The sequence below is a fragment of the Venturia canescens genome, chromosome 2 (genome assembly GCF_019457755.1).
Source record: "Venturia canescens isolate UGA chromosome 2, ASM1945775v1, whole genome shotgun sequence".
Classification (NCBI taxonomy): Eukaryota; Metazoa; Arthropoda; class Insecta; order Hymenoptera; family Ichneumonidae; genus Venturia; species Venturia canescens.
This window is the reverse complement of record NC_057422.1, coordinates 6686306-6698509: the sequence shown is the minus strand read 5'-3', so window position 1 is coordinate 6698509 and position 12204 is coordinate 6686306. Positions and strand designations below refer to the sequence as shown.

Here is a 12204-nt window from a genome sequence, read left to right as displayed (position 1 = left end):
AACGGTCATTTTCCAGTGCTCCGCAAAATACACGTGCGCGTATGATCATTTCATTGGAGCAACACGCCCTACCTTTGATTCACGACTTCCTGGTGCGATGTATCGATTGAATCCTCTTGCAAAATCCCGCTCGTTCCATCGCCCCTTCTCGCTGTTGATGAAACTCCCGTGCACGTTCGTCGATCGATGAGAAATCGATGAAGAGGGAGCAGGGAAAAATAAGAGTGAGAGAGGAAAATTCATTCGGACGTTTTCATCGAAATCAAATGTGGAAACTCGTGCGACCGAAGGAAGAAAAAATCGAAAATTTCTATGACAATGGATTTATTAAAAAAAATGTTTTCTGACAAAAAAAATGGCGGTGGCACACGAACTCGCATCACGTTACAATCGCATATGCTTTTACAGTAAATATTACCTACATTGCATATATCTTACGTATCCAAAATACACTTACGTGACTAAGCATTGGGCATTCGATAATGTTCATCATGAGTAACGATATGAGAATTAAAAAAAGAACGCTCGATGGTTGAGGATCGTCGGAATATGAGCATAAAGATCCTCGTCTCGTGTCATATTTTCAATAGGAAATATTCCCGTTCGAGAGACCGGAAACGTCGAAAGATTTTGTAAAAATGTAAAAATTACGGCGACATACCGAAACGAGAGTTCCGCTGGCCATTTCCGGTTCCCGAGAAATGGTCACGTATTTCGATTTGCTTGAGGATCGCATCTAAAAAAACGTAAATATACGATTTAATGGAAGAAGAGAATGAGCGAGAGACGAATTTTGGGGAATGTAAGACGATTTACGTCAACGACGAATCTGGCAAGATCCTCGGTAATTAATCCAATATTGCTACGTCAAGGAGCGTGAGGAACTATCTCAATAATTGAGGTAATGAGGACAACGAACTAATTAACATCTACGTACGAATGCGAATAATATTAATAATAATCATATAAAATAATAACAAATAGAGTATTACGAAGCACTGTATATAGTGATAACCCTCCCCCATGCGGGAAAGTTTGTCTCGTCGATTGAGATACACTTTATTAACGCCGCGAGGCGTCTTAGGCACTAAAGTTCTCACCCTGAACCGTGAGTTTTCGTACGCGACGAAGGATCCGCTTCTCATCCGCACTCTAATTTTTACTTTCGTTGTTTAGCACGTAGCGTCAAGAGAGCTGCCGTGACAAGTCGTACGATCGTGGTACACACTTAAATAAAATCATAATTTCTAATTGAATGATCGCAGCAGCGGAGCCTGGGGACGAAAGATTTATTTGATAAATCGATCATCGCCCCGGAACATCGAATTTGTGGGCGTTCTCACTGCCTAACCAAAATCTTTCACTCGTCAAGTTGAGCCATTCGACGAAACTGTTTTGCTCCGCAGCGTTTCCGGTTGGCTCGGGCTGCTGCGATTCACCAAACGTACTTGTTCATCACAGAAGCTGTCACGACACACGAGTACAGGAGATTCGTTTTTTTTTTTTTTTTTTTAATTTTTTATTTTTCATCGTACTTTCATCGAAGCGAAATTATTTTACTCTGCGCTGCGAATCATCGCGATCCATCAAGACGATGGTCGTTTTGTTCCCTGTCCGCTCGTCGTCTCCGCCGATCAAACTGTACATTAAAACGTTACATTGTGTCTCTTATCTTGGGCTAAGATTGATGGGGTAAGCAGCTCGCGCGACTGACACGATTGACTCTTGCTTACTGACTTAATCTCCGGGAGGCAGGCGCTCTCTTCACAACTCGCGTTGGTATATTTGGCGTATCTTTTTTTCTCTCTATCTCTCGCAACCTCTTTTTCTTCGTATTTAATGGAGAAAAAGCACGATCCATTCGTACCATCGCTTATTGCACAAGCGACGAGCCCGTTCGTTCAACGATCTACGGTCCCTGCACCGTTGAACCAAAGACGCAGGCGCACTTCGAGGAGTCAACTCGTCCACGTCGTCGTCGGGGACCCCCCAATGGAAAATCTTTCCTTCTGACTAATCTAGGCCGGTCCCAGGATACGAGAAACAGGAAACGAGGACGAAAGAGCGCGTCGATCCTCCCTGCGACGTTCGAACGTACCCTGGGATTCGCCGCTTAAATATTACGAGTGAGGCAGTTGAGTTGGCAAGAGCAGGGGTACCGAAATTACGAAATGAGGAAAAAATTGGAGTGAGGAGGAAAGGAAAACGAAGAATTCAAGAGTTGAGATTTTGAGGAGGAAAAAGAATAATCAGTCGTTCGGTTAACCGACGTCGCACGGACACCTTCCTGTGCCTAGGCTCTCGTTTCGTTTTAAAATGAACAAACGAATGTGAAATTTGAAATAAAATTTCGTGCCGCTTGGAGCCCTCGAGTGAAAATCTCCACATTCCCATTTTTTCGTATCCGCTGATCATTTAAAAACGAAACTTTAGTACCGCGAGGTCTCTCATCACCGTTCATATGAATCTACGATTAATGAAAAAAACTCCTCCGCCGATTCGGCGATCTCAGAGAGCGAGAAACTTCATGAGGGCGTCGTAAATTAGCCGGGGATCGATAGTACCGTCGGCGGTGTAACGCACGCCTCGAAGGGAGCCGTCGTCGTGGCTGACAACGCCGTATTCCCCGACGATGAATCCATCGGGCGTTCTCTCCTCGACTCTGTACTTTCGATAGTTGCGATCCTCGACGACGTAGCCGACTTTGTGACCGTCGCTGGAGTCCTGCGAGGCGGAGGTTGGAGCTTTCGAGGACGTGATGGGCGAGGATTCGGTGACGATCTGGGGCCCGTGAACGTTGCCGTTGCTCCCGACGCTGACGGCTTCGTCGACTTCGTAGTTCTCCTCTTCCGGCTCCTCCTCGTGATGGATCCTGTGGACGACGGGTCTTCCGTCCGCACCGTAGATCTTGCTCGGTTCGCTGTAGACCTTCGCCGGCTCGCTGTAAACTTTGGCAGGCTCGCTGTAGACCCTCGCCGGTTCCGAGTAAACTTGAGCCGGTTCGCCGTAGACTCTTTCAGGCTCCCCGTAAACCTTGGCCGGCTCGCCGTAAATCTTGGACGGTTCGCTGTAAACCTTCGCCGGTTCCCCGTAAACTTTCGCTGGTTCGGAGTAAACCCTGGCTGGTTCCCCGTAGTTTACTTCCGGTTGGGAATACATGTTCCTGGTACCCTCGCCGTACGATCTCGACGACTTTTCGTACGCCTTGGCCGACTGGGGATAGACTTTGGTAGGATGGTTGTAGATAGAGGCCTCGTAGTGTCTGCCGGCTTTGCGGGCCTGGTGCACTTGCTCCGGTACCTCCGGAGGCTCCTTGTGTATCTCCAGGGGTTCGGAATTCTCCTCGGCCATTTCGTAGCTCTCTTCAACGGGCTCGAGACTGGTGCTCGTTTCTTGAGAATCCGAAGGGTGGTTATGAATTCGGGAAAGAGATGAAGTTGGGGTGAAGCTAAGAGGGGGCGAGGGGGACGCGGAAGCTGGGGAAAGTGTGCTGCTCCGTTCGATGACCGAACTTCCTGTCACCGGGGACTTGTTGCGCCAGCTCGTTTTTGGCAAGCCCTCGTCGACGGAAAATTCGCTTCTGTTCGACTCGGACACGATGTTGCTCAGTTCCTCGGTGACGAGGTGAGCCGGCTGGGGCGTGACGGTCGTCGTCGATCTCGCCGTCGTCGTCGTCCTCGTTGCGGTGCTCGTACTCGGCGTTGTTCCGTGGCTCGTTTTTTCGGATTCTGCGTCGAAGCCCGTGCTCGAGGTCGCTTCCTGGATCGGTGGGCGCGTCAAGAGGCTCGATTTGCCGTTGGAGTCGTGGTGCTCGACCCGGACTCTGTACGGCGTAGCTTCCACGGTCGACGTCACGCTGACGCCGATGACCTTTTGATTGAAATTTCTGCTGTTCGGACGGTGTCTCCCGTTCACAGTGTTGCCGAACGAACTCGAGTGATCGGTGAAGTTCGACTTCGCGATCGTTTCGCGATTGAGCAGCGTCGACGTCTTCTGGCCTTGGTGAGCCTGGTGGATTATCCGTGGCGTCTGGTGCCCTCGGTGCTGATGTTCCTGCTTCAAGTTCGTACCGATTTCCCCCGAATTTCCAGCCTCCCCTGACAGCGTCGCCGGCCCGTTGTGAGCGTCGATTTTACGCTGATGGATCGTCAACAGTCGTGGACTTTCTTCACGGTGACCCGACCTCGTCACGAACGGCCTTGGGCTCGAGGGCGCGCGTGATATTCTGTAGATCGAGGCTTCGTTCTGTCGCGACTCCGCCGCGACATTGTCACTCGTCGAATGCAGACCACCGCCTCGTCGGTAACCACGACGTCGCTGCGACGGCGGGGCCACCGGTACCGGAGCCATTGCTCCGTTTATGAAAACCGAGAGGAACTCGGTACCAGCCAATACGTCGTTGCGCTGCTGCTGCTGCTGAACTGGCGCCCCGTTCACTTGTTCCAGGACCAGTGCCGCCTCGAGCAGTACCTGCGAACAATTCCAACGGAATTATTTAATCAGCAGGTGGATATTTCGAATGATGTCATGAAATCGTGACAAATCTGAGCGGGTGACTCTTGGACGAGTGAACGGACTCTCTCATTAGCCTCTGACTACAAATTCCTCGGATTTTTCAACACAAATCTCGTTACTTCAAGTCGTTCTGCGTGGCGAGCACACTTTTTTTTATAAAAATGGGACTTTGAGGCTCTCCGGCACACATCGGAACGTCAACAAGTGCGCGTGTCGCAGTGAAAAAGCTTGAAAAACGAACGATATTTGACACGTCGGTCTCTAGAATTCTGGTGAGTGATGACGAAGCATTCGAAATAGCAAAATAAGGAGTGTCGCGAGTAACGCGATGAAATAATTAGACGCATTAGAGACAACACAAGAACAGATTTGTGTCCGGAGCGAGTCGAGCTGAAAAACAAACATTCGTATCGGTTGATCGTTGCGAAATGAATCGTGCGATAAAATACTTCTGTTATACTGCAAACGAAATAATTTACAGCATGCGATCGTTTGTGAAGGGGATACGCATTCGAGGGAAATAGCCGAGGAACAATATCGTGTAACAGGTGTTTTATTTTTATTCACTTTTTTCGTTATTCGACGAGATAAATCGAGGCGAGCGACTTGAAAAAGCACAATCCACGCTGATTCTTCGGGATAGAAAGTGAGCGTGGGTCGTTCTTCATCGAAGCGCCTCTTTCACGTCCGTAGGGTCACGAGAGCTGAACCCTTTTTCCACACTCTCTTCGCGGCAACCACTCGAGCCAATCTCTCGAACATAATTTCTCTCTCTCTCTCTCTCGCTCACTTTTAATTGAATACGTCAAAATGTCAACGTTCTCAAATACGCAAAGAATTTCCACGCGCGCGCATATATTATTATTGTTTTCCTCGTAATTGTGTGATGTTATTCGAGCCGGTATTGTGTTACATTGCAGCGAAGCTGAGTCGTGGTTATTGCACTAAAATAAATAATATTTCTTTGCCTGTTAAGGCTCTATTGATATTCTGCGGGAGGTCTTTTAACGCTCGCTCTTATATACATGGAGCATTAGCATATGTCGTTGGTAACTCAATAGTGTAATCGTGGCCACAAAAACGTGGGCTGTTTTTTCCTGCTGGAGGTCGTACGTGCGCTTGCTTTTTACACCAGTTTCACCAGCGTTCTTCGCACTTTTATTGCTACCGTGTTACTCGAACGGGCATATTTTTCACGTACGAAACGAGAGGCTCGCGGTCCCGTGGACCGCGCAAGTGTCTAAAGGTTCAGCGTTCGTAATGCGTACTTAAAAGAGAAAGAGCAGACTCGATCGTTTTATCGTCAACGTGTGCATCGTCGCTTATAAAAGCTTATGCTTTCTCGGGTGCTGGCGGGCCGGGAAAAACCGGAGCAATAAAACGCTTTATGTTTTTCGAGGCACCGCCGCCGCGCGCACCAACATCATTTCTTTTCATCCTGCAAGCTTAACCTCCGCGAGTCGTGAAAAAATTCACGGTTTTATCCGTCCGTACAAATGAATCATTGATCGACCGAACTGTAAATATTTCTCAACGATCTTTCCGTTGCCGTAAGGCCATGCAACTTCAACGCTAATAAATAAAATTTTACATTTCTTCGACTCTAGATTAATAGAACACAAATGGATTAACGAGCTTTCATTTCCGAATCGATTTCATTTCCAAATGATTCACTATCCCCGCCTCAACGCGACTATTTTCACCCGGAGAATTAGAGCGCTACGAAAATTCACTTCCCGGCGAACTCATTTCCGGCTCCGAGCCATTGAACTCTGAATAAAAACGGAATAATTTGCAGTGCGAAATTCGCTCGTCGGTTACCCCGAACGATCAGATGAAAGAGACCGAGCCCCGGACGAGTTAGTAACTCGATGCAATATTGAAAGAAATCTTGGACGTCCGCGCGCGCGTAAGTTCGAGAATTTTTCAAGGATAGTGGAAAAAACTGGGAGCGCGCACGTACGCTGGACACCCGGAGGGTTACAGGGAACTCTCGGCCCTCGTCCGAAGCTCAACGACCTTGAAATCATTGTCGTATGGGATGTCTGTCGTGTGTATACAAAGGCAAAGATAAAAAAATTGTAAAAATATACGCGGCCATGAAATACTGCGTCTTTGGGTAGGACAGAGCGTGTGCATCTCTGGATGACGTTTCTTCGCGAGGAACAACCTCGAAAAGGCGAATTGTCGGTCTTTTTGCGAAACGATGCGAGAAAGAAAGACAAGACGGTATCAAAGAAGCAGGGGGAACGTCGCCTCTCACGAGGGGGTGATCTCCTGTTGGTCTTCTCGTTTTCCTCTTGCACCAACGCACTCTCATCTTTTTAACTCGATCCCGGACATCTCTTTCTTACTCTCTCCTGCTTCGGGATGCCCCTCCCCCCCCCCCCCCCGCTCATTTCATCTCCGACGATCGCGCAAATCGTTCTGGCTTTACGATCGGATTATACTCGCTTCTTCCATCTCTGTATGGCATTACCCGCACGCTAAATCCGAACAAGAAAAACTAATAAAACTTGGGCTCTCTCAACCGAATAAAATTTAATATCTCTATCTAAGCAGCTTTTATGGCCGAAAATGTAACGAGAGAAAGTCCGCTTCGCCACTCGCCAAATTCATTTTGCATTAATCGTCGAGAAATTATTTAATTATCAGCTGAAGAAGTTCTGATTTCAGGGTTCGCTGTTCCATCGACTTCTTTCAACTTTCTGTACGATCTTCGAAACAATTAAAGCTTCAACGGAGCTGTTTTACTTGCAGTTACAAATTCACCATAAAAATGAGAAATTTATGAATTCCAGAGGCGGAAAAGTCCTCGTTGGTTCTTGGAGCGAAAAACACGGACTTTTCGCACGACTCGCTAATTTGCGACAAGAAGAGACGCGTCGTTGATCGAATAAGTTGGCGAGCCTGCTGTAGCTGCAATAAAATGTAACGAAAATCGACTTGTGAATCCTCATTATTGAGAAGCGTAAGAGTCGGAGGCTTAATTATGAGAACTGTTCGATTTTCAAGCGCTCGAAGTTCATTCGATGCATAATTTCCTTCGAAGTGAGTCGGCTTATCTCGGCTTCCTCAGCCAATCGAACGGGAGGAATGATTTTAACAATATTTCCAAGAATTTTTGCGCGCGAAGAATCGCATTCGAGGATTCGTTTTGTTCGCGATTTCGTGGAATGGCGAGACGTTATTCTCGAGAGCGTTCTAATGAGCCAGTTTAATGCCGCCCGAGTACTCGCTCGGCGAAGACGGTGGCGAGAGATTTGGAGGGAAAACGTTGCCAGAGGACGAGAGCTACGCACAAATAATTAAGCCATAGAGCCATCGGGAGTTTACCGGCGGAAAGCTTAATGTACGTGTATCGAGATCGAGCTCGAGTCGTTTCGCGGGCGCGAGGATCGGCCGAGTGTCCGCGAGTGTCGAGAGCTCCGAGTGTTAATTGCACAACGAAAAACAAAAAGACGACACAAACGAATAAGAGAACGGAGTAAAAGTCAAGCACTCCGCTGAGGGTGACTGCGAATGGGAATCGTAAAGAACCAATCAAAAACAATATAAAATAACACACAATTACGTGTACCTACCCGCGGTGTGTACGTGCATACAGCTGTTTACACCCTTTGTGAATCACCGATGTACAGGGTGTCTCGATTCGATGGGGCGGGGAACCTAGCGATTCATGAAATTTTCAGTAGTCGAAGCTCCCATCGAAGTCTCGGTGGTTTCGAGTCCCAAAAATTAAGTTTTATTTATAGTAGAGTGCAGATTCCAATTTCCACTAAAAAATTGCAGTCTTTCGCTGTTGGAGGAAGAACAAACGAATCGCAATTCTGTTGATACGTTTCGCGTGCTAAAAGTCCAGGTTTTTTGGACGTATGACTCGAGCGTCACGTTTTACGTGCTTTTTATCGCGACATGCATGTGTCACGGGATCAAAGGGGTGCGGGCGGACTCGATGTTGGACATTCGTAACGCAGTGAGTTTGAACAAAGTGTATGAGAGCACCGAGACGATAGAGCTTAAGAGAAAGAGAGAAGGAGAGGGAAAAGAAACGGGGATAAAGACGGAAAAGAGAGAGAGAGAGAGAGAGAGAGAATCGCAGTTATATATTGTCTCTGTGGGGCTATGCAAAACGCACCACTGCCTCATGGTCATACGATATGCAGAAGGGTACACGGACATGCGACGCAGGAGACTCTCTTGATGCAACAAAAATTCGCATGCAACGAGAGAAAGAAGGAGAGAATGGGAGAGAGAGAGAGAGCGAGAACGACCTTGATCCAACCGCCTTAACGCGAGTAACTCCGCACTTTTGCACTCGCCACTCTCTCTTTCTCACTTTTCAAGTTTCACTTGCTGTTTTTGCATACTGTACGCACAGAACGAGAAGTCTTTGCGTGTCTTATTGGCACACGGATGCGCGACGATGCGCACGCGAAACGTTGCCAGCCTTTTTTCGCCTCTGCAACGAGATTTTCAAGTGCTCGCTCGTGCGCGAGCCTCGCGGAGCCTTCCTGATTCACCCTTGCTTTCAATCGTGTACGAATAGACGACTTTCCGAGATGCACACGAGCCACGGAGCTTGAAAAATCGAGCGGATTCGAAATTCACTTTCTCGAGCCATCCAATAAAAATAAAATAATCGCCGACGTTGTTTTATATATTCGAAGAATCCTTTCGAATCGAACAGAACGTTAGGAAATAATCGAAGTTCCGGGTCTCAAAGTTTATTAAACAATCATCGAATTCCGTGAAAAACTGCGAAAAAAATGATCGCGCTTCGACCGCCCCTTCCCACAGTTGTTATTCGTTCAAGTGTGGGCTTTTCGTGCCTACCTACTCACGCAACGCCGCGAGAGCAAACGCGTCGAGTAATACCATAATACCGCGCTATTAGAAGTGTTTCCTGTTGAAAGGAGAACAGATTGCCACCGCGTCGACGACGCATGCACGTAAAAGCGACCACCGCCACAAAAGCCGAGCGGGGTCACGCTCCCTTTTGCCCCAATCTCTCTATATCTGTAGAGAATAATCGCGTCGAACGCGTAGGAGATTGCGAGAATATAAAGAGAAAAAGCTAGCGCAGAGTTCCTCGCGTTCACGTGTGCGTGCGCTTGCTCGAGTTCTCGACCCGGCGTTCCTTCTCAATCGCGACCGATTTAATCCCGATCAGCGTCATCGACAACGTCCGCGTGATAATCGATCGCGTGAACGCCTCAATGACGCGACTCTGACAAATTATTAAGTACCTGCCTCGCGGATTCCTCGATCTAATCGTGCACCTTCGCCAAAAATTAACGTACGAACGATCGCATAACTCGCGTTTATCAGTCATTGATAACCGTCCAATTTATTTTAGCCAAAAAACGAGTCCGGCAGGATTTTTTATGAATGAATCATTGAATGGTGATGGAAAACATTTTTTCTCTCAAAGTCCAATCAATTCAACTGGCCACGATCGACAGACTCGACGTTAGTTTTCTTTAATAAGTCCTGCTTTAGAAAGTCGAAAAAATCGATTGTTTTTCGGAATGTTTTTGGATGGACGGAAATAACTCAGCGTGGCGAACTTTTCGGTATAGCTTCAAGGATATTTCAAAAGTATAAAATTGTCAAAGTTTCTCAGCTGGAAATCGAGAAAGCTCAAAAAATCATTCGAGTGCTTTGCATTTTCGTTTTTTCGGATTCGTCAGTTTTTCATCCATCGGATTACGAGCCTCGACGCGACTCCGTCGTTTTTATCGAATAAATTGACTCGTCGAAACTTCTTTTCAAGCATATCCCAAGCCTGTTTACCTTTCATTCGAAACAGTATTCCGGGCATGGATCTCGTGGAATGAACATCAACTCGCGAGCGACAATGTTATCAGCATAGTGATATTAATCACGTATTTCTGAGATTGCCAATCTCGACGGAGTCTGCAGCTATTATTTTTCAATAAATTGAGCCGTCTCAGATCCTCCACAGACAGGCTCCGCATGCTCCATACCATTTACGAAAAAAAATCATTCCACGAATATCAAATACACAGGCTTTTTCGTCTCGAATCATTCGGCCCTGGATCCCGATCACTTCTCACTGAGCTGAGCTATTTTCAGTGAAACTTCCTTGGAAAGGCCTCCAAAAAGCGAACTCATCATTAAAACCGTTGTTTTTTTAGCTCTGTAGAAAAAAGTGCGTGCGATTCCTCTCACGGACCTTCAGGAGCCAAAATTTCAGAGTTTGCAAAATGAAAATTCCTGCTGAAAACTCAAAAATTTGAAAATTTCGGTCAAATCTATGTTTCCAAGGACGGAAAGATCACAATTTGTGAACCAAAACGAATCAGCGCCCGTCGCGCCTCGCGACTCTCCGCGGAAAGTCCCATGCACGCATCGATACGTTTCAACGTCTTATTATAATACGAGAAACGGGGAGGGACGTGTGGCGCCGATGTGGCACCCGCGGTCGCAATGCCCATCACATGCACGAGAGTTAATGACACTTGCGGTATCAGGTTTTCCGTGTGGAATCCCTGCGAGAGATGAAGCCGATGAAGGTTATCGATTGAAGGGCGTGGTCAAAACGTCCCGCGGTTTTCAGGCGTTCGTGGGCTGGAATGAAACGCGCATACCGCTGTAATCTCTCACTCGGTTGCAGGCACGTCGATCGTATATGAGTGCGAATGTGTGTATTACGGCGAGTGCGCGAGGGGCCTTTTGGAGCCCGCAATTTTCCACGATCGTACGTATATCGACAGCGGTTTGAGCGGCGGGCAATGGATACGAGTAAATCCGAACTCCCGCATGTCGGTGTCGCTCCCGCAACATGAATTTTCGAAAAAAGGCGTACTTTTTGCACAAAAGAATGAACAACTCGGCCCCTCGCTCGCGTGTTCTCGCAATCATGTTTTACACCGGAGTATATTTGTACCGAGAAAAAGGAACTTCATTTGCACCGCAATCGTGCTGGAGACGTCATTTCACGCATGTGTGCGGTCTACAAAGGCATAATTTATGCGGAGATTATGCGCGTTTAACAGATTTTTCTTCCTTTTTTCCAAAAACATAATCCAATTGTAGTCCGCGGAGGTATAGCGATTTTTGTAGAGCCTCTCGTAGCCGCGAGGGCTCTTAATTTATGCCGAACATAAATACAAACTTTGTGGCAATAGCCTCGATGTGGATTTACATTAACACTTTCAGTGTAATATGCTTACGCCTCCACTTTAAATGTACCGATTCGAAAATGTATTTATGAGTTTCGTATTTATTCGCGTGCTCATGCGCACAGATCGCGTTTTACTGCGTCTATGTACTCAAACTGGTCCGGAGACTCCCCAGGGAAAATTGCGTTCATAAATACGCGGGAATGCGTGCGCTCGTGGTAGGCAAAAATCCATGCAGGTGTGTGCGCGAGTTCTCAAAACGTTTGTCGTCCGCCAAGTGCTGCAGCTGAGTCTCACGTGTGCCCTTCCACTCTTTCCTTCGTTTCGGAACGATTTTTTAGTCCCATTGTGGACGTGGTTTGTCATGATTTTTAGGAAGTGGTTTCGAGCCTCGATCTCCGGCCTGGAAATCAGCATCGAGAATTTTTCCTCCGTCCGAGGTTCTCACGTAACTAACACGAAAGTTTCAAGAGCGTCTCTGACGCGCTTGACGTGCTCGCTGCCCGGACAACCCGGTGCGTTAAACTCAGAATTTCTCATT

The 12204-nt window shown here is 47.3% G+C and overlaps 1 protein-coding gene across 1 annotated transcript in view; it reads right to left on the bottom strand.

Moving 5' to 3' along the window:
- Window positions 1-307: 307 nt before the first annotated feature.
- LOC122406508 (uncharacterized) overlaps window positions 308-12204 on the bottom strand; it is a 52607-nt gene continuing 40710 nt past the window's right edge. The window contains exon 2 of the mRNA XM_043412002.1: window positions 308-4470. Within this exon, the coding sequence (XP_043267937.1) occupies window positions 2509-4470 (1962 nt within the window). The 3' untranslated portion in view covers window positions 308-2508. The remainder of the gene's footprint in view (window positions 4471-12204) is intronic.